This window comes from Theobroma cacao, chromosome 8 (genome assembly GCF_000208745.1).
Source record: "Theobroma cacao cultivar B97-61/B2 chromosome 8, Criollo_cocoa_genome_V2, whole genome shotgun sequence".
NCBI lineage: Eukaryota > Viridiplantae > Streptophyta > Magnoliopsida > Malvales > Malvaceae > Theobroma > Theobroma cacao.
In genome coordinates, this window is record NC_030857.1 from 4,825,984 (window position 1) to 4,849,140 (window position 23,157).

Sequence of the window (23,157 nt, forward strand, 5' to 3'; positions counted from 1 at the left end):
GCCAAGTGTGAAGAGAGTTTTGAGGCCAGCGCCGAAATTCCAAAGCATCAGTTGTATTTTTTGGAAAAGAGAAACATTTGTTGTCCTGAGTTTGGAATCTGTTCTTAATCCTCCCAAAAAAAAAAAATAAAAAAGAAAAAGAAAAGCGGTAGCAGCACCTACAGCATCCTTTGCTGGTATATTGCTCCAGAAACATTTGTTTTAGCAGAATTCAGGCCACCAACCACATGAAAAATGTTGACCATAAGGTAAGCGAAATTGAGGCTAAGGCATAAGTCCAGAGCATGATAACAGAGCATTCACTCTCACCAGCTCCAAATAATTGAGTGATTGTACCTGTGCAAGAATTAAAAAAATAATAAACAAACAATTATTTGGATCACTAGTTTCTGGCGGAACAAGAGTTAAGACAGAAATCCACAAGGAGAACAAATTGAACAAATTATGATACCTATGTTCATTGCAGGTGGAACAGCAAACTGAAGAAGGAGAACAAATTGATATAGTGCATCAGCTTGAACAAAACCAATACGAGAAGCTCCTTTAACAATGACAATACCAATGAGAGGCAGAGCAATATAACGAGCAACAATGATGCCAAAAATGATAGACTTGCGAATTCCTGACCCTCTCAGTCCTGCAAAGCAGCCATCCATTGCCAATCACCAGCATGAAAGGAGATTCAACATATACGCAGCTTAACCGTGCTATTAATATTAGCCTTGAAAAAAAAAAAAACAAATCAATCTTTACCAGCTAGTAGTACCTTTGAGAAGGTTACCTCCCACAATTAGGGTGAGAGCTGGGATGGCTCCATCACTGCATTGAGAAACATAAACTCATAAGCTAATTAGGATGGAAACAAAATGAGCAGAAGTTTGAGATGTGATACGGCATAAGTATGGTCTGACGAATTCTTGTGAAGTTGAACGAATAGTAGGGTAGATATTTGCCCCAAGATCAAAAAATATGAAAATGGCTGATTATATATAACCAGACAGGAGATGCAAAATGTCACGGTCAAATGTATGTTACTTGTAAACATCATCAGTTACAGAATCATGGTGTTTGATGAGTTATCCATTAGTGATGAAGCTGTGTGGCTAGAGAACAGCCAAGATTCCATTAACCAAAATTTAGAACTGGATGTACTTCGATTGTAAATGAAATTGTATTCCTCATGAGCAGAGAATAAAAGAGATGTTGTTTGATGATGAGTCTTCAAAATCCTGGTCATTTTGAAAACAGTGATTGTTGCTATACCCCACTAAAGAAGCAGAATCTTGAATCGCACGAAGAGGAGCACCATCACCTATCATTGATTTTCTAATCTGAGGGACGAGTCCAATTACAAATCCAACAATCTATACAAGAGAAGAGTGCACACGTCAGTCAATGACTCAAAATATATAAACAGGACAACAAGGCAGCATGAATTTTGTATTACATGTAGAGAAACTTAATTCATACTTCAATTATATGCTATTCATCCATATATTATGAATGTATATTCATTCAGACCCTGTATTGATCTCCACAATGAATAGTAGATCTTGTGCTTCAGAGACATGCAAAAAGCATCCTTCCATAAAGGATACTTGGCATAGAGTTTTCTTCCATTGGTCTTAGCTTGTTAGATTCTTTATGATAGATCCATTAGATGAATATCCATCTGACTAAAATCTTAGCTAAGTTTAGCACTAAAGAAAACGAAAAACACAATATGGCTGGGAGAACAACATTCTCCTTTTTGCTTCCAGTAAGTGAAAATGGTAAATGAAGAACATAAAAGGAAGTAAGATCATACCGCTCCAGTTGTTGAAGGGGCAAATACTGATCTCATATTAATCTTAGCAATCATCATATTTAATTGTTGCTTTATCTTACTTGAAAATCTTGCCTGCCACAAGATTTCAGAAAATCAAAAATCAAATCTCAATCAAAGCTTCCATTAAAATGCTTCAACATGCAAACTTGATTTCTATCTCAAAGAGCAATGAAAAACTTGGTAGACTACTAAACTGCAATGGTTATGAAATGTAATGGAGTTGAATAAACAAAACTATATCTCAGATACAAAACTACTAGCAATAGGATAACATGAAAGATGCCATAGTTAATATTACAATCATGAAGATAGTTTTTCTCCTTGTGAGGATGCCAAGGTAAATAAAAAGATTGCCAATACAATTTGCTTGTAATAATATAGTTAAATAGGAGAATAGCTCAAATCCTAATGTAAAAGATCCCATCCTTTCTGTTAAATTTAACAAGCAATCAAAAAAAAATATAGCTAGGTTTCCTGGTGGGTTTTGCTACAGGAATCTGTATGTTATTACCATGAAAACCATACTGTGTTGACATTCACAAAAACATGAAATATTCTTAGAGAAACATTGAAAATGTCCAATAGGGAAGATGTAAGAAGTCATGGAACTGATAAAGCAAAAAGGAGATTGGTAGTGTCACAAGCTGAACAACCTCAGCTTTTCCCTTAGAACTTGTGCAAGGCAGGATGTATCCATTTTCATTGTCTTCAGATACCAAGAGATCCTTGGAAGAAAGTAGTGGTTCAGTGCAACTCCCCTGATCTGATGTGGATGCTTCCCTAAAATATTTGCTGGTAGAGGAATCATTTACAGTGGATTCGTTGATGCTCGTGATTGAATATATTCGGACGATATTGAAGACGTAAGACCACAAATAAATGGCTCCAATCTAAGGTTTCAAAACAAAGCAATTTGCAAACATGAATAAGTCCCATAGCCATATAAATAAGTGTACTTCTTCCAATGTAGTTCTATACAAGGTTTGAAAAAGGGAAATTTTTTCCTTGATGGCATCAAGAGCTCTCAAATCCAGCACAGTTGAGAAGGAACATACCGCCATTGAAAGTGAAACATAACCCATTCCGTATGAATGACATACTTCAGGAGATCCAAATGGGCTTCCTTTTTCTTTGCAAACAGCTGGGATTATAATAAGGAGCATGTTCCCCATATTCCCTGTTGTATGGAGAAAGAAACTTAAAGCAAAACTTTTACAGACTGCAGAAAAAGAAAATTTGATAAAAGCCTTTCGACTAGAGATTTCAAGAAGAAAAGTCCTAGTCATTTGCATTAGCACAGAAAAGGTTCAAAGGATTCAGACTACGTTTGTTTTAGCTGAAGTAATGCCAATGACTCCATTTTTTGTTCTATTGGAGAAGCTTAGTTAAGCTGGAAAAAGGCAAATGACTCCACCTTGCACAATAGACTAACCCAAAGTCACTCACAAGAGACCCAACAAAGGGTTGAATTCTAAGGCCTTAATAAGCTTTTCGACTGCCAGTCATGAGTCCTCCGGTACAGCTTTCACTAGCACCAACAAGGACAGTATGTGAGCTTCTTAAAATCAGAAGCTTTAAGTTTCTTAAGCCTACATATATTCTTCTTGCCTTAGATTGCCCATTTTCCTCTTGAAGAGATAGCTGAGATAAATAACCTGGGGCAGATAACAGAGATCTGTTGACATCACTACAAACAGGCAAAATGCATGTGCTTGACGCATCTTGTATGAATATGATGCTCAGAGTTCGATAAGACATGCCATGACAGAAAAATAAAAACATCAGCCACTGAAAACATAGAACTGATCACATTCTTAATATTATCAGTTTGTGGAGGAAGCAAAACTTTCAAAGCGATCGCACACTCTAAATTTAATATGCTAATTATCAGTGTCAGCAACCTCTTTCCCCTAGCTTGAAGTTTGATAAAGCGGATGATTTCCTCAAGAGATTCCTTTGGCTCAACCACCAACTAGAACACATAAATAGTACCATATATCAGCCGACCTCTTAGGAGTTAGGAATCCTTGACATTTGTTCAGTTCAATTAAATGGTGTAACAAGTTAGTTTGAATCATCCTTGAGAGAGGCAACGATCATCTTAATTACAGTGATCATTATCATCTTTCATATTTGATGTTCAATCAGTTAAATGGAATGTATACCTGCAGCACAACAACCCAAAATCAAACCCCGCAAATGTGACGGAGGTCTTGTAAATTGGATGACTATCCATCCAAGTATTGAACCAATAACAAATGTGAGCAGGACATTGAATGGCATGAACCACCTAGACATATGTTGGACAAAAAGATTTCTACTTCAGAACATTGAAAGAGCAGTTTGTAATTTGTATCAATGTAAAATACACAGAAAGAGTTTCACTCACAGCTTAACCATGCTTTCATACGTAATTGTTTCTGCAAGGTTGCTGGCTACAAGCGCTGGATTGAATACGTAAAACACTACCTGTAATCTCAAAAGAATAATAACATTGTCCTAAGTGAACTGACTATTCACTGTATTTGCATAATTTGAATCGATGGAGCATTACAAAGCAAAGCAAAGCAACAGAAAAGAATCAGAATTTCTTTCACATGAACAAATATTGAATAAGCTTGTTGGCCAAAATACTAAAAAAAGAAAACCAAAAGGGTTTGTTTTTGCTACGCCTCACTCAACTATGTCATATGGAACATGGTACGGAACAAATATTTAAGGGCAAGAAGTGAAGTGTGTAAAAGAGCTAGGATTAAGCACTTACATTGTTCATATGCTTCCTGGTGTCTTCCCCCAAGATACTGACGTGATCTAGAGCAAGATATAACCCAAGTGCAGTTATCAAAAGCACTTTTAGGACCGGTATTGTAGCAGCAATAAAAAGATCTAGCAGCACCATATTCTCATCAGAATCTTCTATAAACCTGGAAATCAACTCATCTTAACTCAGCTCCCGTTCATACATACAATATACCAGTGAAAGCTGAGGAGTGGACGTCCAACTCCAACAACCGCTACATGAAATCCAATTGTAAAAATGGAACGTTGATTTCTTAGGGTGCAAAATGTGCCTTCATTTGTTCTTGAAGCCAAGCCATCAACACAAAATCTTAAATATAGATATTAATTTAATGATAGAATTAATTTCGTGAGATCATTAATGTCTACGTACGACGACCAAGGATGATTTCGAAAGACCAAAGCAGAAAGTAGCCTTGGTTAATGAACCTAGTCTCTGTTGTATTTAGGAACTTATATCAAACAAAAAGAAAACTCGTGTTGGCAACAAAGCATTGAGAGCCCTTCACTCTCCCCCAAAATCAAATCGAAAAATTTATGTTAAAAAAAAAAGGGAAATGTCGATACATATATGTATGTGTGTGTATTAGCAATTCATCATCATCATCATCATCAGCAGCCATAAAAGAAAAGAAAAGAAAAAGGAATTACACTTACCAGCGCGCAGATAAAACCGACGCATGCATTGGGGACGACAGGGAAGATGCAAATTAATAAAAGCATATGAATGTGCGGCGGGTTTTGTTCGTTTTCTTGTGCAATTGATTTCCGTAAGAATTACTTGATTAGTCGTGACATGCATATTTGAGATCCCACGTGCAGAAGTGGACTGCAAATCATATTGCAATCTGTTGGTGGGCATTCGCTGCTTGGGTTGCATTCATGATCATTCATTCCTCGGGTGAAAACGATGGATCCAATTAACACCACGTTTCCCGCTTTGCTAAATTCAACAGTTTTATGGTCTGTGCGTGAAGGAAGAAGAATTTGTATGTAACTGTAGTATCACCAATTAGGAGGAGATAAACAAGTGGCATGCGCTTAAAATACTTATAGCTGGTGGATATACATCACGTCATGCCAGTTGTAATTAATACCAAGCAGCTAAGCGCTTACCCAAGTACTTGTCACGCCTCAGCAAGGATCTAGGTAGGGTGTTTTTAAAAATTTTAGATCGAGCAAGTCTTTAATAATTTGTAAGTGGTGACATTACATATGTCATTAGATTAATTTTTTAAAAAAAATAAATAATTTTTTGATAAAATAATATTAAAACAGTTTCGATTTTAATTTAATTCACGTCAAACACTTTTAAGATGAGATAAACAAGGTGATTGAGAATAACAAGAGTATTATTAAATCATATGAATAAAAATATCACGCTTAACATTTCAAAAAGAAAGTAAATAAGGTATTTTTTAAAATCTCACATCGAATAAGTAAGAGAGTTTTAAATGACTTATTAATAATAACACTGCACGTTTTATTGAATTAGTTTTTTTCCCTTGGGTTAAGGAGAGGATAATAATCCCATCACATACTGTTCTAGTTATTTTTACTAGTTCCTTTAACTTGACACCATCCTTGTCTAAATCTTTTACTACTACAATCATATATCACCATAACCTCAGGCATGCATGCCGTCCCCTCTTCCATCTAGCCTTCCTTCTTTCCCATCTGATTTTCTCCTTCTTTTCCATCCCTTGTATTTAGCACTCAATTTTGATTAATTATTATGTGTTATATACTAATTCTGGCATGGGCATGGATAGAGTCATCGCCGTTGTATTCTTCAATTCAATTTTCGTTCACTAGTTTATTGAGTTTAATTATGTACATATGCTGTATAGTAGATTTTTGTTGTTGAATTTTGGTCATGAATAATTATATGCCAAGCAAAGCCAAGAGGCCTGGCCCCATGGGAGAGATGTAAAAAAATTGGGCTGAATTGGGCTTGGAGAAGAGAAGAGAAGAGGAGGGATAGATTGGGGCTGAAATGGGCTCGCAGAAGATAATAGACATGGGTGACTGTAGAAGGAAGAAGATGGCTGGGGCCTGGGGAGATGGGTAAAGCTGCGGAGAAATTGGCGTGAGCCAGGTTGAGTCAAAGGGGCGCAAGTATGTTGTTTTGAACTGGGAAAAAGGCAACAGACCGCCGGGGGTTTGCTAGCTTCGGATTTTGTTGCTTTTGGTTAGATATTAGTAGTATTAATTTAGAAAAAATAAAAAATAAAAAAAAAAGTTAGAGTCACACACAAACAGAGACCAGCCACCGGCGTCAAAAAAGGAAAGAGAATCCAGAATTGGAAGATTCGTTGGCGGGCAGAAAAACCCCATTCCCAGTCCCAGGTGTAAGTGTAACTGCCATTCCTGCCGTGCCATGAACGATACTTTCTATGGTAGTCGGATAAGAAGAGGCTGCTCTGTATCTGTATTTATTGTTTTCCATTCCCCGCATTGTCTCTTTATAACTCGAAGCCCTAACGCTTGCTCTACTCCTCTCCTCCGCTTCTTCGCTGCATTTCTCTCGTCTCCCCTGCAGGCAAGTTTCTCTCTCTCTTATTTCCACAACCAACACCTGCTTAACTAGAATGTAATATAATTAGGGCACGCTAATTCTGCTATTGTTTTCTGTTTTAACTCATTTTTCCAGCCTATAGTTCTTTAATTACATATTTTTCATTTTAATGTCTTCTTTTGTTTCATAAATTACTTAAAACTGTCCTGTTTGGCTCTTTTGCGTTTGGACAATGAGGAAACAGAACAGAGGAAAGGAGGAGAACAAAATTGGTCAATAATGGTTTATTTTTCATGTCTTTTGAATTATTTGTTTTTTTTTTTTTTGCTTCTGACAAACCTACTGGAAGTTAGGGTTTGGTTTCTCACCATGGTATGTGCAATATTTTAGTACCTATTTTCAAGAAGGAAAAAAACTTGGATTTGACAACTGAGCTTTTGGCACATCACCAACAGTTCCTGTGTCTCTTGCAATCCTTAACCAATCTTGTTAAAAAATGCTTTAATGCAACATTTTTTATAGACTGCAGAATCTGTATGAGCAAGATGGAAGATACCGAAATGTTGGAACAACAATTACCAGAGGCATCCAAAGTAAACCTTGTTGATTCTGGCGTCCAACAGCAACAGTCCTCGCTCGCCACTGAGGATCAAGATACCACTGAAACTAGGCATTCACCTCATTCTGGGACAGCTGATGATAAGGCTCTAACCTTGCCCACTGATGTTAATATGAGTGATAATCCAGCTTTGCCCGATAAACCTGATAAAAAAACTTCCAATGATGCTAATACAAATGCTCGCGATGCTGCTTCTGTTGAACGACTAGAGAAGAAAAGCAGTGGAGATGCTGCTCCCCTTCCTTGTGCAGAATTTCTTACACCTAAATCTCAACATGGAAGTGTGAAAAAATCAAAGAACTGGTTGCTGGATCCTGAGGTACAGAAAAAAGATGTCCAATAAATTGTGGTATAAACAAAAAAGTGTCAAGTATTCTCTTTATCCATATTATTAACTCGATGTTTTGGTGTTTGGGATATAGATGGGGGAGGCTGATGAAGCTGGAACTCAGGAGGAGCGAGCAGCATTCATGAAGGAGCTGGAAAGTTTCTACAAGGACAGGTCTTTGGAATTCAAGCCCCCTAAGTTTTATGGAGAGCCACTAAATTGCCTAAAGTACGTTTATGGTGATCATTGATTTGGATCTTCAGATTATGAGTTTGCTTTCTTTCACTGTCTAACTTGTGCTTCTCTTTGGTTTTTTTTTTTTTTTGGGCATCGGATGTAGGTTGTGGAGAGCTGTTATTAGATTGGGTGGCTATGAAGTGGTATGCATGCATATTATGGAATCCTTAATTGATGTTTTTAGTTTTCTCTTTAACCCGTAAATCGCCCTTTGCTATTCCTAGTTACTACGTTTTTTATGTAACTGGCATTAACAAGTCAGAGGTGACATGCAATCTGATTTTATTAGTGTGGATAATAATGCATTCATTTTTCTGTTTTGGAGGTTGAACCTTCTTGTAATAATTTATTATCCTAGCTAACAGTTTTTGCATATGATAGGCCTCAACTAGTAAAAGACTATAAATGATCTGATTTATTAACATGTAAAACTGGTTTGAATCTGTATCTGGTTTAGGAAGGTGAATAAGATTAAATTCTAGAAGGCCTTTGTTTTATTAATTAAAGACGTACTAATAGCTAAGGCTCTCTCTCTGTCTCTCTCTCTCTGTATTGAACTCTCCAAAATTGGAAGTTTGGATAAACATGACAATGACATATGCGTTATACTATATCTAGAGTTGCCATTATGCCGTCAAATAATTGCTTCTATTTTGGGCACAAAATTGATGAGTTCACTTTTTGTCCTATATGCACGAATACATTCTTTAGGAACCAATTTCAATGCTTTCCAAACAGGATTCCATATAAAACTTAGAAGTAAGGTGCCGTTTCTTCTATACTTACCATATCTGCCCCACCCCGCCCCCTTCCCTGCATCATATGTTGGGCATCTTTTAATAATTATCGATGAATTAGGAAGGAAATAAGAATTGAATTATGGATAGAGTTAAACTAGGTGATACTACTGAAACCTATAATCTTACTCTTTATCATATGAGATATTCTTTTATGTCTACACAAAATGTCAGTAGTCATGGTTTGGCATGTATGACATGAATCTAAAGGAATGAAGAGGACTAGGGAATATTATGTGACTCTCTCTCTCTCTCTCTCTTTTATTTTCTTTGGTGAAGCCAAGTCTGAGGATTTTGGTTTTTTCCTTATTGTAGTTGTTAATAAGAGAAGGTGGAGGAAAAAGGAGTTGGTTATTGGGAAAAATATTATATATTTACTTTTTATTGCCATATCCTCATTTTTCAAAAGTTACCATTTTCTGTATCCCTATCGTGATTTATAGCTTTATGTTAAAACTGTTGTATGATACGAGTTTTTTCAATTCTTCTCTCTAAACCCTGCTTTAATGAGGCATAATCACACCCTTCCTTTTAGTGCTATTGTCTTTGGGTTTTACTGTGTTTTGGTGTCTCTTATTTTTAATGTACTGATTTTAATGTTTTCAAACATATTAGAGCAGGGGAACTCCTTTAATTATGATTCTCTATAAAGTAGTTCTGTGATTCATGAGCAAACATTTATTGATGCATGCAGATAATTGACTTTAAGAGAGGTATTAACTCTTCATGCATGTGTGTGTGTGTGTGTGTATGCCAGACTTGCATATTTGAGGGGTGCATAATTTTTTTTTTGGGGGGTGGGGGTGCTTATCATAGCTCTACATTGTTCCAAATTGGATCAAGGAGTAAATGATCTGCAACCATTTCTAGAAAAGTCTTGAGGCGTTCTATCAACTAAACCTTGTGTATTAAATGGGTTGGCACGTAAGCATGATTCTTTAAGAAGTCAGTAACAGGAAGGTAATTTCACTCACATATAGATACATTAAATTTTCTTGGTCATGAGTCAAATATTTATCTTTCCTTTGGATCATTGCTTGTCCCAAAACCATGTCCTCCTTCCTTTCTTGTAACACCTAAACTTTTACCTTTTCTATTTTCCATATTAATTTTTCATATAGCTTAAATCTCTTAAGATATTGAACAATATCATTAGAGAGTTGTAATCTTATGATGTAGAAAACAGTAAAGTGATAACCTTTTTTTTTTACCTACATTCCAAAGCCAAACATTGATATTCAGTTTGAGATTTAAGGAGTGATTTATATATAATATATATACACCTATCCTTACAATCTGATGATAAACCAAATCCAAATTTACTCTTCGAAATCCTTGTTTCCAAACAAAGCATATGAGTTTTCATGTCTTCTAGATTACTTTTTGGACAAAAATTATACATTCTCTGATTTTTTTTTTTAACAGTTAAACCTGGTTATTATATGTTTTGCTCTAAATTTTAAGCCATGGCCTATGAGGCATAAATTTATGAATATTTAAAAGTTGGAAGACATGAAGTTGGGTTTATGGGTTTCTATTGGAATTACAATGTTTGAGTTGATAGTTTTCTTATGTGTTGAATTAGAATTACCTGCTTTTGAATAATGCACTATCATTGACGTGAAGCATTTACACCATCAAAATACATGATAAATTTGTTTTTACTCTATGGATACCTATAGGTGACTGCATCTAAGTTATGGCGGCAAGTGGGAGAGTCTTTTCACCCCCCAAAGTAAGGAGAAATGTAGACAGGTTTTTTTTTTTCTTGTTTTTTTGGTGCAAAGTTATGTCTCAATCCTAATGGCTTTGGCTGGCACTTGAACTCAACACAAAGTAACATGCGTTTTATGCAAACTTATTATTCTCTTGATTAACCTTGGTGTCTTTCTTCTTTCTTTCTCTCAGGACCTGCACAACTGTCTCTTGGACATTCCGCATTTTTTATGAGAAGGTATGCTTGTTTCGCTGGGACAACTAACTAGCTACCGCATTGTTTTGACTGTGGGTCCAATGATAAACCTTAAACCTTAACATTCTTCTAGTGCTGAGAATGATATTTGGGGTTTAGTTTGAGGCATGATCTTTATAAAAATTACATGTGTACCATGTGCTTTTGATAAGAGACAGTGTTCTTTTATCTATGTTGTGCAGAGTGTTGTTCTGCTTGCCAGTCCCTGGTACATGTCTTCAAACCACTAAAATGAAACTGAAGTAGTTGTTTCTTGATATATTAAGTGTCATAGTGAAACAAGTGTTTTTCTAAACATACTTATCCAAACCAAACTAAATAAATAAACATGTGGCAAAATGATATCAGTGCCAATATTTTTCCCTATAATCTTTTTTTTCTGCTTTCTTGTGTAGCAAGTCTTTTCCTGTAATGCTTATTGATCACCAGCCAATAAATAAAGAAAAAGGAAAGTTCATTGAATGGCTCATCTTTTGGTAACTGTACCTGCATGATTTCAGGCTGTGTTACTTTTACGGTTCCTGCAAGAATAATATGGTAACAGTTCCTGGTTGTTTTATGATTGTGCAGGCACTATTAGAATATGAAAAATATAAGAGGGAGAATGGTGAGATACAACTTCCTGCTTCTTCCCTCCCTCATACAGTTGGGGAAAAGGAGGTAGAATTTTGCTTCTTCACATTTTACTTCAGTATGATGATATCTTTTGTGAATTTTCATATTCCATTCAATATGCTAAATTTCATACAAGTAATCTAATGAGCGTTTGAATGCTTATACTAATCTTTTGTTTCCTGTCACTATTTGTGATAAAGCTTTCTCTTTCTAATGTTTTCTAGTTTCCTGTGCAGTCAAGTGGCTACCAAGCCTCAGGGTCAGGTAGGGCACGCAGGGATGCTGCAGCTCGTGCCATGCAGGGTTGGCATGCTCAACGTTCTGTTGGATATGGTGAGATTACCGAGCCCATTATTAAGGTCTGTTGAATATCTAAACCTTATTATCATCTGTAATTTTCTTAGTTTCTTTGTGGTATTCCGGATTTTGTAGCATTTCTTTTATGCAAAATTTAAAGTGATACAATAATTATTTTTATTTAAAGAAAATTCCTCTGTACAGGATAAGAGCTTAAGTTCTACTCCAAAGCAAAAACATCTCAAAACAATTGGTATGCTGTTATGTGGAGAGATCTTTTGCACTACCATGTATCTGTGCTGCCATGTGTTCTCATATTATATTCGGTTTTCTTTTCCAGGTTTGCAGAAGCAGAAGACACCAATAAGCACGGAGCCTGCCGAGAAATCTGCACATGAACCAAATAAGCAGTTAATATTTGCTGATCTCTTAGCTGCCATTAAGTTTTTTGGGCTTTTTTATCTATCCATCTTTATTTACCTTCTACTTAAGCTGAACTTTAAATTGAAGATGCAGACAAGATTTTATTGAATTAATTTATGAATGAATCTAAAAGAAATATATATATGAATAATTTTCTACTGGATAGTTGAATTTGTTCAAAGAATCAGATTTTTGGTATATTCTTGTTGCACTCTTTACTGCTAGGAATACTCTTTGCCTATGGATGGAAGCATGCCCCTAATTTAAATGGCCAAGGTCACTTTAAGCATACCCATGTTTTTCTTCCTAAGCCATAGAAGGTACAAGGACCTTTCTGAATGGGCACATGTAAGTCTTTTTAGATGTTTCATATCCTTTAGGAAGGCCATAGTCTACATTACTCAAATCCCATCCTCCTCCTGGGAGGACAATTATCCTTGATGCCTCTACCAAATAAGGGAAAGAGGAGGGATGTCGGGCACAGGAAAAAGTGAAGAAATCTTAAGCATGCTCATATGAACTTGATTGTTGATTTCTTCTATTTCTGACCAATGCAATGCCACTGATTTTCATCTGGTAGACTGGTCACTGAAGTTGTTGATGTTGGAGCCCCTGCTGATTGGGTGAAGATCAATGTGCGCGAAACTGTAAGTATACCTTGTTTTTTCTTTGTCTTACTAGACACTGCCCCCATTCCCTACCCAAGTGCACACACTGAGAGAAAGCTATGATAAAACTAGTTTTGGATATAACCAGTTTCTGAGTAACTGCTAGGATTTTTGGTTCTGAGTAGTTTCACTGTCCTTAAAATCTACAGAAGGATTGCTTTGAGGTATATGCTCTGGTCCCCGGGCTCCTGCGTGAGGAGGTATGTAGTTGTTCTGAAATCCTTTTTAAATGACCTTATACAAATTAATAAACAGTTGGCATTGCAACCTTTAGTTTTTCTCCTAAGTATTTGGGGTTAATCAAGAAGAAAATCATATTAAAAGTACATGTGTGTCTGTTGTTTTTGTAATCATTTTCTGGTGCCAGTATTTATAAAAGAAGGTGTACTATTTTTGCATTTTTAGTTCTGAAGATTTGTTAGACTTGGTTGAACGATATCTTAAGATATTTTGGATTTCCACTTTCCTTCTAAGCTTTGGAGGGTAGTGAGAATTAAATAGCTATGCATTGGGGCTTGGGTCCTTGGAAACACTATTTTAGCTGCTTTACTGCTTTCCAATACTTGGAAAGCTTTTGGTCTTTTGAGTTCTGTGACTAAAAATTTCATATACATGTGATTAGAAAATATGTTTAATGTTTCTGAATACATTTTGCTTCAGTCTCTATGAAATGTGACCCTAACCCCCTGGATTTAAAACTGGCCCCACTTTTTGGTGGATCTAGGTGCGAGTTCAATCAGATCCTGCTGGACGTTTGGTTATAACAGGTCAACCAGAGCAAGTTGACAATCCTTGGGGTATCACGCCCTTTAAGAAGGTATTTCTTGTAGTTCCTAACCGAGCAAATCAAAAAGCTTGCAGTGTTTGTAGACCAGGTCCAGAAGTCCATAAGTATATGCTTGAGAACATAGTGAGACTATTGAAAAGAGGACGCACCCTACCTTTGCTGGGCACTGATGTTCTTAATTTTCTACAGTTTCTTTTAAGCAATAATTAGTTTATCATATTTTAGATGAAAAAGTTAGGCTTTACTTCTTTATATTCTCCTCTGTGTGGGTCGTGAAAAACCAAAAGTACTGCCATTACAATAGGGAACAAAGCACAAAATAAAACTGAGCAAAAGATTTCTTGACCTTATTTTGTTGTGGTTTACAGGTTGTGACCTTGCCTGCAAGAATTGATCCACTTCAAACATCTGCTGTTGTTAGCTTGCATGGTCGACTCTTTGTTCGCGTTCCATTTGAGCACTGATGGCTTTGAACCTTGTCTTGTTTAGATTAGTTGGCTCAAATCAATTTTAGTGTAGGCACTAAAATCGTGTAGGACAAGCGTAATTGGAAGTAAACATGGTACTGTTGAACTAGTTGCACATTTTGGTTCTTGGCTTATTGTTGGTCCTATCGAACTAGTTCAAAAACAATGGATGAAGGAAAGTTAATTTTATGTGCATTTCTAAAATCTCATCAGATTGTCAAGCCAAGTGTGGAGATGTGGTAAATTCTAGATTTAAACCTCACCATTAACTTTTCTGGACGCTGGCTTGCTTTATTAGATTGATTTCATTTAAATCGACTGAATGGAGCTATGTTGTCCTGTTGGGCTTTCCTGATTTTATTACTCAGGGTAATCATGGGGTGTCAAAAAGATTCTCTCGTTATATGTACACCATCAGTTCAGCCCTAAAGGTAAGCTTACTGGCAGAGCTAATGATTTACCTAATTGAGCAAGAAAATTTGAAGAATATAGAGGCTAAAGCGCAAGGTCCAGGCCAGTCCTTAAATGTTCTTCGATTCTTACTAAAGCTGAATCGTTGAAGGCCCAACTTTTAATGGGCAAAACGTTGCCTTACTGCCTTGCGTTTAATGATGTAATTAATTTGTCAAAATTTGGTGGTATTTCTCACATCAAAACGAAGGTGGTGGAAATACAACTTTTAATTCTTAGCTGATAACTCTAATAATGAATTAAATGCAATGAAATTAAATAACAATGTATGAAATGATGCATTTACAAATGTAATGTAACCCATGTTATTGTTATACAGGAGTGCTGTCCACCATTTCTAACCCTTGTTATAAAGGTATATTCCAAGCTGCCGTGCTCTAGAAATTAAAAGAATTTCGGAAAAGAAAGCAAAGAGTAGGCAGCGGCCAGGTTGCAGAACTGGGATTATTGGGTAGACGATGGAGTAACGTATTCCTATGTGTACACTTTGCTCATTGCTTTTCCATTCTTACCGCCCTCGAGTTGAGTCCACAATTTGACCACTCCCTTATTACTAAGGAAGAGTAAAGGATATGTAGTACATGGGTCATGCCCATGCATGTGAAACTGCCAACACACTTAAGACAAGTTAGGAAAGGATTTTGGTCAAGACTTAAGAGCAAGCAGATTTTGTTAAGGGACTAATTTCCCATGCGAAATTAACGTGTGAGGTTTTTTTTTTTTTAGAATCGAAGAAAAGAGATTTAAATTTTATTTTTTAAATAAAAAAATTATATATCAATTAATAAATCAAATGTTCAAGTGCAAATTAACGTTTGAGGGTGAGAAAGAAATAATTAACTAGACAAGCCTCCCTCCCTGGAAACCAAGTGCAACATCTGTTTGCTATTATGAAAGCAATTGGTTAAATAATTAATGTCTCCTGTTTCTTGCTTGTTGTTCCATGATGAGTCTCTCCCCATCCCTACCAAATGGATCGAAAACACATAATTTTTAACTACTATCTGACCAATTGCCAACGAGTCCCCTCCCCTGGAGGAATATTTCATCGCATTTTAATCTAACAAAACTACTCTAATTGTTTAAGAAGGAATTACGAAATTTACGTGCATGATGCATGCTTTTATTTGATTCACTTATGTTGCTTATATACAGAAGAAAATGAGTGCATGCAATGCAAGGCCATTAATGAGAGCGAATACTAAACCTGCAAATGCATGCAATTAGAGCAATTAATGAGTGTTTTAAGAAAAGTTAGTAGCATCATTAAGCAACTTTGAAAACTCGATTTTGACGTACATTCTCTCTCCGGCTGCTAATTAATTGCTATTATATATCAGGCATATTTGAACTAACCGCACAACTAGACATGTGTTAGGTCAGCAACCTCAGACTAATATCAACAACTGTCCTTCAGTATATGGTGAAAGATTATATTATTTGCAGTGGTAAAGGAGACCAACAAAGGATTAGCTCCTAACAACTGCTGCAATATATATATTTGTTTGTGATCACCTTCAAAGTAAGTATAAATAAAGCACAAATTGCCTTCAACTATATATTATTAGGAAAGCAGAAATGGTTCTACTTCTAGGAGGGTGGGACTTGCACATGATACTGTACACATCTTTTCCGCAGCAAAGAAATTGATCAAGTGCCTCTACACAATATTATATATGTGACCTAAAACAAGAAGTAATTTCTTAATTAAGTTGCCAAAAAACGTGCCTTTCCCTTTTTTCAAGTTGATTTCAAATAAACAAAAAGTCCCGAAGTCCAACAATTCTTTCTTTTTTTATTTACCAATTTTCACTCCCAAAAATAGATGATTCAGTTCCAATTCTCAGAGCTCAGAAGATTTGAGACATATGTTCCTAATTAATTAATGTCTGATACAGTAACTGACAAAAGTCTTTGTACCTTAATAGTTTATATATATATATGTATGTATGTATAATATTCATGGATGTTATATAACTGAAACAAGACAACTTTCTTTCACTGTGTTTCTACTGCTGTAACTCCTGGTCAGATAAAACTGTTAATCAAATGGAAGCCGGAACTGGAAGAGAAATTAAGCCAAAAAAAAAATAATCCTTAGACACCCTTTACTTGTTGAGGTTCAGAACTAGGGTTTTTTCTCCTGAGAGTTTTGACTTAGCCTTTTTCTCTGCTGGGTAAGCAAGCAGGAAATCAATGAGGGAAAGCAGCAAAAATAAGACAAACAAGACACAGCCACATGCAAGAGGAATAAAACGACATCAGAAGATAGTTTTGAGCTCCAAGGAGCCTAAAAGCAAAAGATAGAATATTATTATGCATATACAAAGCATAAAATAATTAGGTATTTAATAATTTATATAATTAGATCGGTATGAAGGATTCATCGTCACCTGTACATACATATATTTCTGGTAATTAATTAAGAAATCACAAGCTCCAAACACATGATAAAGTGCTGCATAAAATATAGTCACACAAGTTAATATTACAGTTCTCTAGAATCCCACAGCATTTCACTCCCCATGGCATTGGCAGCATTAGAAATCAATTAATCATGGGTAACTAAAACCATGTTATATATATATAAGAGAACCGAAGGGAAAATATTGAAAAGAGAAAAGGGGAGTAGCCCGAATATATGGTTTTTGAGCCCACTGACCTCAAGATCGCTGGCTCCATTGCTCCAAGCTGGGTTTGGTGTTCATCAGTTTCAAAAAGTCCCAAGCATGCATCACAGATTGAAGCCCTTTCATGTCTACTTCTGATCAATTTAGTGCTGATGATTGCTGAGAGGACTAACTTTGTCTTTCCCTTCTGCCTCTCTCTCTCCCTGTATATATGTATATATGTATATAAGTGTTTATATATACGAGCAGGACAATTGTTGTAGCTGCCAACTCTTTACATCTCTTCCTATCATCATCTCCTCCTCGTAAATTATTCAAAGAAAGCATAGAATAAAAGAAAATCTCTTGAGAGTGAGGGGGAAATAGCATTCAAAATCTCTCAATACCCCAAGCCTTGGCTTTAAATCGGTAATCACCAAGCTAGCTAGAATGGAGGCCTAGCAGTTGTTCCACTACCCCACCCAAATAAGTCACCTGAAAAAGGGTAATTCGGCCCACTCCCTCCCATGATGAAAAGGGATCCGGCAGTAGCACTAGCAGCAGCACTGCTGGTTCCTCCGCCATCAGGGAGCTGTCCACTTCCAGTCACTCCTGAAGACTGAGACCCCGTGGGCTGAACCTGCACCGTCCCCTCCTCCTCCTCGTCCGGAGGTAACCTCTCAAACACTGCATTGGCAAATGATGCAGCCATCAAAACAACAGGACCTGAAGCCACAAGCGGGCCCACCACCCTGCCCCCAACCACCTGTCCTTGTCCACCTGACAAAAAGATTGATAGTCCGCCGACACCAGGAGGCGCCGGAGGAGGGAGCACTTTCCCACAGAGCGAAAGTATCTCAAACCTACCATGTAAAGTGAGTACACTTGCTGGAGGAGAAGCAGGTTGGCGCAGACTAACATTAGCAACTGTCCCACTTCCGCTGAGTACGCAGATTCCTCTTCCTCTTCTTCTAGCATAATTGGAGAGGCTGTCCACGATGTCGGCGCCAGAAGAGATTTCTAGAACATGGGATCGAAGGGCATTAGGGGAGTCTCGAGTTACTATGATAGGAGGTTTGGGTTTGTTTTTGGATCCAGCAGGGCGGCCGCGGGGGCGGCGTGTGGGGCCTCCAGAGCTGGTAGCGGCCGCAGCATCAGACAAATCCGGATTATTTGGATCGTTGTCTTGTGAGTCTCTGGAATCATCGGAGGGTGGGGTTAGAGATGGCATTTGGAGATGCAGTTCTGGTCTAAAGGGTTGCTGGCCGTAGCGAGAACCTGGGCCTGCTGCTTCATACCCCGCCATCGCAACCACATCTAATCTCTCCCACCACTTATTTGCCAGCTTTCTGTTTTGCTGTGGCTCCGTAGCTGCCTGCCCTTTGATCCTTACGATAATTTCTCAAGCGAGTACTACACAACTGAACCAATATATATAATTAAGCAGCTAGCTCTCTTCGTTTAACTTAATTTGCTCAAAAAAAGAAATCTTCGATCATTCACCTTTGTAAAAGAAATAGGAAAGAGTGAAAATCTTTATTTCGCCGGTTAAGTTTGAGAAAATTCAGCTTTCAAGAATTGTGTAGATCCGAAGTCAAGAATCCGAAATCCAGGAGCTAATTGGGGAAGTGAGCAGTTACTGCAGATTATCGAATACCGACCAGACCAGGCTACCTTAATTTGAATGCTTCTCTGCACGCCTTCCTGTACTAAACAACAAAAGAAGACACGGCAATTGCGTAAACTCGAGACCCCCAGAGAACCCCTCAAGTCAAATTAAGCTCTCCAATTTCTTAACCTGCTGGCTTCTGCAAGAGCTCCTTCTAGTGGGTACTTAATTTTATCAGCTGAGTACCCCAAAAGAAACATGACAACTTCTTCTGCGACTACTATATCCAAGCTTACAATTTTTTACTCCTGGGTAGGAAAGTTGATCTCTTAAACAAGTTAAGAATTGGTTTTTGCCTTAAAATATTATCCAGAAAAGAGGAAATTTGGCTTCCGAAAGAAAGAAACCTATAAGACACAGAGATCAGCTACGACAACTTTAGAAACTACTTTAGAAAACGAAGAAAAGAGGAGAGGAGTCAGGAGACACTTATCAGTGAAATTAATTCTCAGGTATTTAGCTCCCACTGTTAAACGTTGTTGAGCTAAAAGCTTTCAAGACAAGAGAAGAGCAGAAAGGAGCACGAGATTCCTCCACGCGCCTCAATGTCTAAATTAGAGAGCTTTGCAATGGCAGACAAAGAAATGAGTCTTGAGGAGAAAAAACAAGTATGGTGGAAAAGAGTGGAGTAAAAAGCAGCTTCCAAAGCAAATACCATTACCAATACAATACATACATTACTACATACATAAGCGGTGAGCCCATTTGACACCCCAAGAGATATCAGATTTTCCATCGTATGTACAGCTTGCATATGCTTATCAGTTATCATCTCATTCCACTCTCACCTCTGGCGCGTACGTTGTCACTAGCAAAGTAGCAGTTCTATATATCAGCATGCTAGTCTAGTAAAATTTCGTTGATTGATTTCGAATCCTTTGTTTAATCTATCACAAGACATACATTCTTTCCACAATTTATCACGCAATACTTAATTTCTTAACTCATCATATGATTAAACGCATGATTTTTTTATCAATTTTTACTATAAATTAGTAATAAAAATCAAAAGACACTTAACTACTATCGGTTTATTCAAAAGGCCTCTTGCATTGGTGGAGAAAAGTATCCAACAGCTTCTTTCGGCCGCCCAAGTTGAACTTGTACCCAATTGAGCCTCCATTGACATTGTAGGTTGGGAGCTTTTGGTCGTTTTGTAGATGCCGTCTCCTAATTGAATTTATGATTAAAGTTGAAAGGAAGGAAGGTTTGAATTCTACTTTTTAGATAATAAATCATGTATCAATTAATGAATCAAATACTCAAATGTTGATCAAAGTTAAAATTTATTTATTTAAGATATACTGAATTAGATAACAAATCTAACTCAACAAATGATATTCAACAAAACATTATATATATGTTTGTGTGTGATGCTGACTATAATAAGTGGGCGAATGTGTGTAATGGGGAATATAAAACATGTCAATGATGTCTGGTATAAATCTTTGGAAATTAATTATGGAGTTGGCATGTTGGGGTTGCGTATATAGCTCATCATCTTTAAAAATAGAGTTACCATTAAAGATTGCCATATATATTATTGGATGGAGGGATAGTGAATATTCTTTGATATCGGATCATTGGAACCATGGATGTGTGAAGTTGAATGCATATTTCATGTTTGCCAATGGTAAAAGTAAAAGTGTTTGGCACCATTATGCTGTTGTAGAATTCTTTTATATATATATATATATATTCTCAATTAATTATAAAAATTTTATTAATAATCATTTAAAGATAATATATGGAAGACCCGTAAGATCTCATGGACAGAGGAAAGTGCCCCAAAATCAACTGGAGTGCCATACACTCTTACATAAGATTTCGTTTTAATTCATTAATGCCTATACATAAAAGAAACATAAGTATACATAGCATCATCACAGATAAAGATTACCATACATCATAAGACAAAGACTCAAGCAAAGCAGAGCACACATATCACCACTAGGCCGAAAACATAGATGCCTTATCTACACCAAATTTTGTTAACTGATCTGTGAAGAAGTTGGCCTTTCTTAAGGTATGCACCAATGTGGCCAATACCAATCATCTACTTTAAAACATTGATCTCATTGAAAATGGACCATTTATTCCATGACCTCTGATCAATATTGTTCAGTTAAGATAAAGTCATCATAGAGTCAGATTCCATAATTAAAAAATAAAAAAATTCTAAGAACATACAAAATTATCATAATCTCTATATAATTCGAATCATGAACACTTAAAAGATCCACAAAATACCCCAACAATATATCCATAAATTTTTATATACTAATATTAGTTCATTCTCGTAATCATAAATTTAAAGAAGATATTGATAGCCATCAGTATAATGATTTAATCATTGAATCAACTATTAAATCACATATTTAATTTTTTGTTTACACATTAACTAGTACATTTACATACATACATGATACTCTTGAAATAGAACTATGAGGAACGTGCATGCATGTGGGCATTTTACATATAATCTCAAACTTATATAATGGCACACGTGGGATAATACCTTAAACTTCAAAGACGATGAATATGATGATGGTTTCATCTTCAGTAGGAGAGGGATGGAAATGCGTACGTTGATGATCAGTAGGACCAGGCCTCAATTTGCTTTCTCGAGTGCGCTTGTGTCATGGGACCGGGGTTCACATGTGCGTAGCACGGGGAGGACGCTCAGACAGAGGAGAGGTCACGTGCGGTCAATAGGTCAGAGCTGACGTTGAGTTGTCAGAACCACGTGGAAGGTGTCGGGACATCGGTACTTGGTCAACCTTATCTAATCTAATCTATGTGTCTGTCTGTAACTTTGCGTGTGTAATTTTATGTGGTTAGATGGTACTAGATGTGTATGTCAAATACAATGTAATGCATCTCTTTCACTGACAGTGACAGCCAGTGAGCCACGCCGGATTTGGTCTGGCGGCATCTCTGTCCCTAGTTTCTACCAGCCACCACCATTTTGCAGATGTTTGGTACTGGCACTAATTGTAAAGATAATCGTCTTGTCTGTCCCCATTTAGTCCCCAGCCACATTTGGTGAATACCGAATACCAGCTAGAGTCCTATGTCACGGCTTTGTTGACACGCCAATTCCTTCCCCCCCCCCCCCCAACCAAATTAAAGCCTCATAGGTTCACATCAATTATCAACCTCACTTCCCACTAATTACTGTTATTTTCAGTATTATTTTCCTGACCTGGCGCCGGCGCTTGATTGAAATTCTAATGGTGCGCATCAATTATTTTACTAGAAAGGTACTGATCGTCTGTAGTCTGAAGGGATTGATCAAGTTTCCTTGGGTGCCCATTGATAAGTGATAAGGTGAGGAACGAAGAGGGAAAGGTTGAGGCCACCTAGTCAGCATCAAATAATGATGTAATTATGTAAATGTGTGGGCCATATATAAATATATGGGGCCCGCACAATTGGGATTTGGAATGAAATGGTATGATGATGATGATGACGATGATGGGGTGCACTGCTTTGCATGCCCCCGGACCCTGACCATCTCCTCCGATTTCACCCTGCACAATCCTTTATGTATCCTCTGATCCCCACAAATTGTATTGTTCGTACTATTGTATTTATACTAGTAGTACCGTTAGTACTTTTCTACTAGCAGACACTAGCTAATAGTTGGTTGTAGTATTCATGTCCTTGTACTTGTGCCTTTTCTCAAAATTAATAGCGTATTTCACTGCAAGCGTTTCACCATCTCTATTATATGAATTGACGCTCGCGCATAGGTGCAGACTCCAGACTGCAGACTGCAGACTGCAGATTGCAGACACCGCCATGCACAAGTAAATAAATAAATGGTGGGAAAAACCATAGCATGCATGTTCTATCTGGCTAGGTATATATATATGCGCGGAAAGCCTTCTGTAATTTATTTGATGGCTAGCTTTTGGGGTTAATTTTCAGAAAATTGCATATACACAACTTTGGGGTTATTAAATATTAAAGATATCTTTCAATGACTAGTTCAGGTGAGGTTGACAATACATAGATTACATAGTTTATCCATTCATCAAATTTTAATCT

At 36.9% G+C, this 23,157-nt stretch overlaps 3 protein-coding genes across 8 annotated transcripts; 1 reads left to right on the forward strand and 2 right to left on the reverse strand.

The window, feature by feature from the left end:
- On the reverse strand, window positions 21-5,619 carry LOC18592074 (protein PIN-LIKES 3). Of its 3 annotated transcripts, none has more exons than XM_018125993.1 (11): window positions 5,285-5,616; window positions 4,593-4,714; window positions 4,218-4,297; window positions 3,994-4,118; window positions 2,884-3,005; window positions 2,482-2,718; window positions 1,808-1,900; window positions 1,264-1,364; window positions 767-819; window positions 452-637; window positions 21-336 (listed from the first exon to the last, which is right to left on the reverse strand). In XM_018125993.1, exons 1-11 carry the CDS (start codon window positions 5,505-5,507, stop codon window positions 212-214), a joined length of 1,467 nt encoding a protein of 488 aa, XP_017981482.1. In that variant the 5' UTR covers window positions 5,508-5,616; the 3' UTR covers window positions 21-211. The 3 variants fall into 3 exon arrangements, with proteins under 3 accessions (XP_017981482.1, XP_007018644.2, XP_017981483.1); XM_007018582.2 differs by having other exon boundaries at window positions 4,593-4,752; XM_018125994.1 differs by lacking the exon at window positions 21-336 and having other exon boundaries at window positions 455-637; window positions 754-819; window positions 5,285-5,619.
- Window positions 6,674-14,634, forward strand: LOC18592075 (AT-rich interactive domain-containing protein 5). Of its 2 annotated transcripts, none has more exons than XM_007018583.2 (14): window positions 6,674-7,169; window positions 7,668-8,083; window positions 8,187-8,320; window positions 8,433-8,472; window positions 10,809-10,861; window positions 11,035-11,080; window positions 11,669-11,758; window positions 11,950-12,072; window positions 12,215-12,263; window positions 12,351-12,420; window positions 13,014-13,080; window positions 13,251-13,301; window positions 13,826-13,918; window positions 14,257-14,634. In XM_007018583.2, exons 2-14 carry the CDS (start codon window positions 7,682-7,684, stop codon window positions 14,350-14,352), a joined length of 1,314 nt encoding a protein of 437 aa, XP_007018645.1. In that variant the 5' UTR covers window positions 6,674-7,169; window positions 7,668-7,681; the 3' UTR covers window positions 14,353-14,634. The 2 variants fall into 2 exon arrangements, with proteins under 2 accessions (XP_007018645.1, XP_007018648.1); XM_007018586.2 differs by having other exon boundaries at window positions 7,675-8,083.
- LOC18592076 (AT-hook motif nuclear-localized protein 27) lies at window positions 15,081-19,791 on the reverse strand. 3 transcript variants are annotated; one of them, XR_001929070.1, is made up of 2 exons: window positions 17,489-19,791; window positions 15,081-15,432 (listed from the first exon to the last, which is right to left on the reverse strand). XR_001929070.1 is itself a non-coding variant. In XM_018125902.1 (2 exons), the coding sequence occupies exon 2, from the start codon at window positions 18,739-18,741 to the stop codon at window positions 17,881-17,883; it is 861 nt and encodes a 286-aa protein (XP_017981391.1). In that variant the 5' UTR covers window positions 18,742-18,856; window positions 18,939-19,791; the 3' UTR covers window positions 17,202-17,880. The 3 variants fall into 3 exon arrangements, 1 of the variants encoding a protein (XP_017981391.1); XR_001929071.1 differs by having other exon boundaries at window positions 15,081-15,443; XM_018125902.1 differs by lacking the exon at window positions 15,081-15,432 and having other exon boundaries at window positions 17,202-18,856; window positions 18,939-19,791.

Bases quoted from the DNA above. Each gene is read 5' to 3' on its own strand.
- LOC18592074 (XM_018125993.1), bottom strand. From the start codon at position 5,507: ATGCAACCCAAGCAGCGAATGCCCACCAACAGATTGCAATATGATTTG. The intron at 4,119-4,217 runs GTGAGTGAAACT...ACATATGTCTAG, and splicing joins TATGAAAGCATGGTTAAGCT to GTGGTTCATGCCATTCAATG. The intron at 638-766 runs GTACTACTAGCT...GCTGCTTTGCAG, and splicing joins GGGAGGTAACCTTCTCAAAG to GACTGAGAGGGTCAGGAATT.
- LOC18592075 (XM_007018583.2), top strand. From the start codon at position 7,682: ATGAGCAAGATGGAAGATACCGAAATGTTGGAACAACAATTACCAGAG. The intron at 12,421-13,013 runs GTTAATATTTGC...TTCATCTGGTAG, and splicing joins GCACATGAACCAAATAAGCA to ACTGGTCACTGAAGTTGTTG. The intron at 13,919-14,256 runs GTATTTCTTGTA...TGTGGTTTACAG, and splicing joins GTATCACGCCCTTTAAGAAG to GTTGTGACCTTGCCTGCAAG.
- LOC18592076 (XM_018125902.1), bottom strand. From the start codon at position 18,741: ATGGCGGGGTATGAAGCAGCAGGCCCAGGTTCTCGCTACGGCCAGCAA.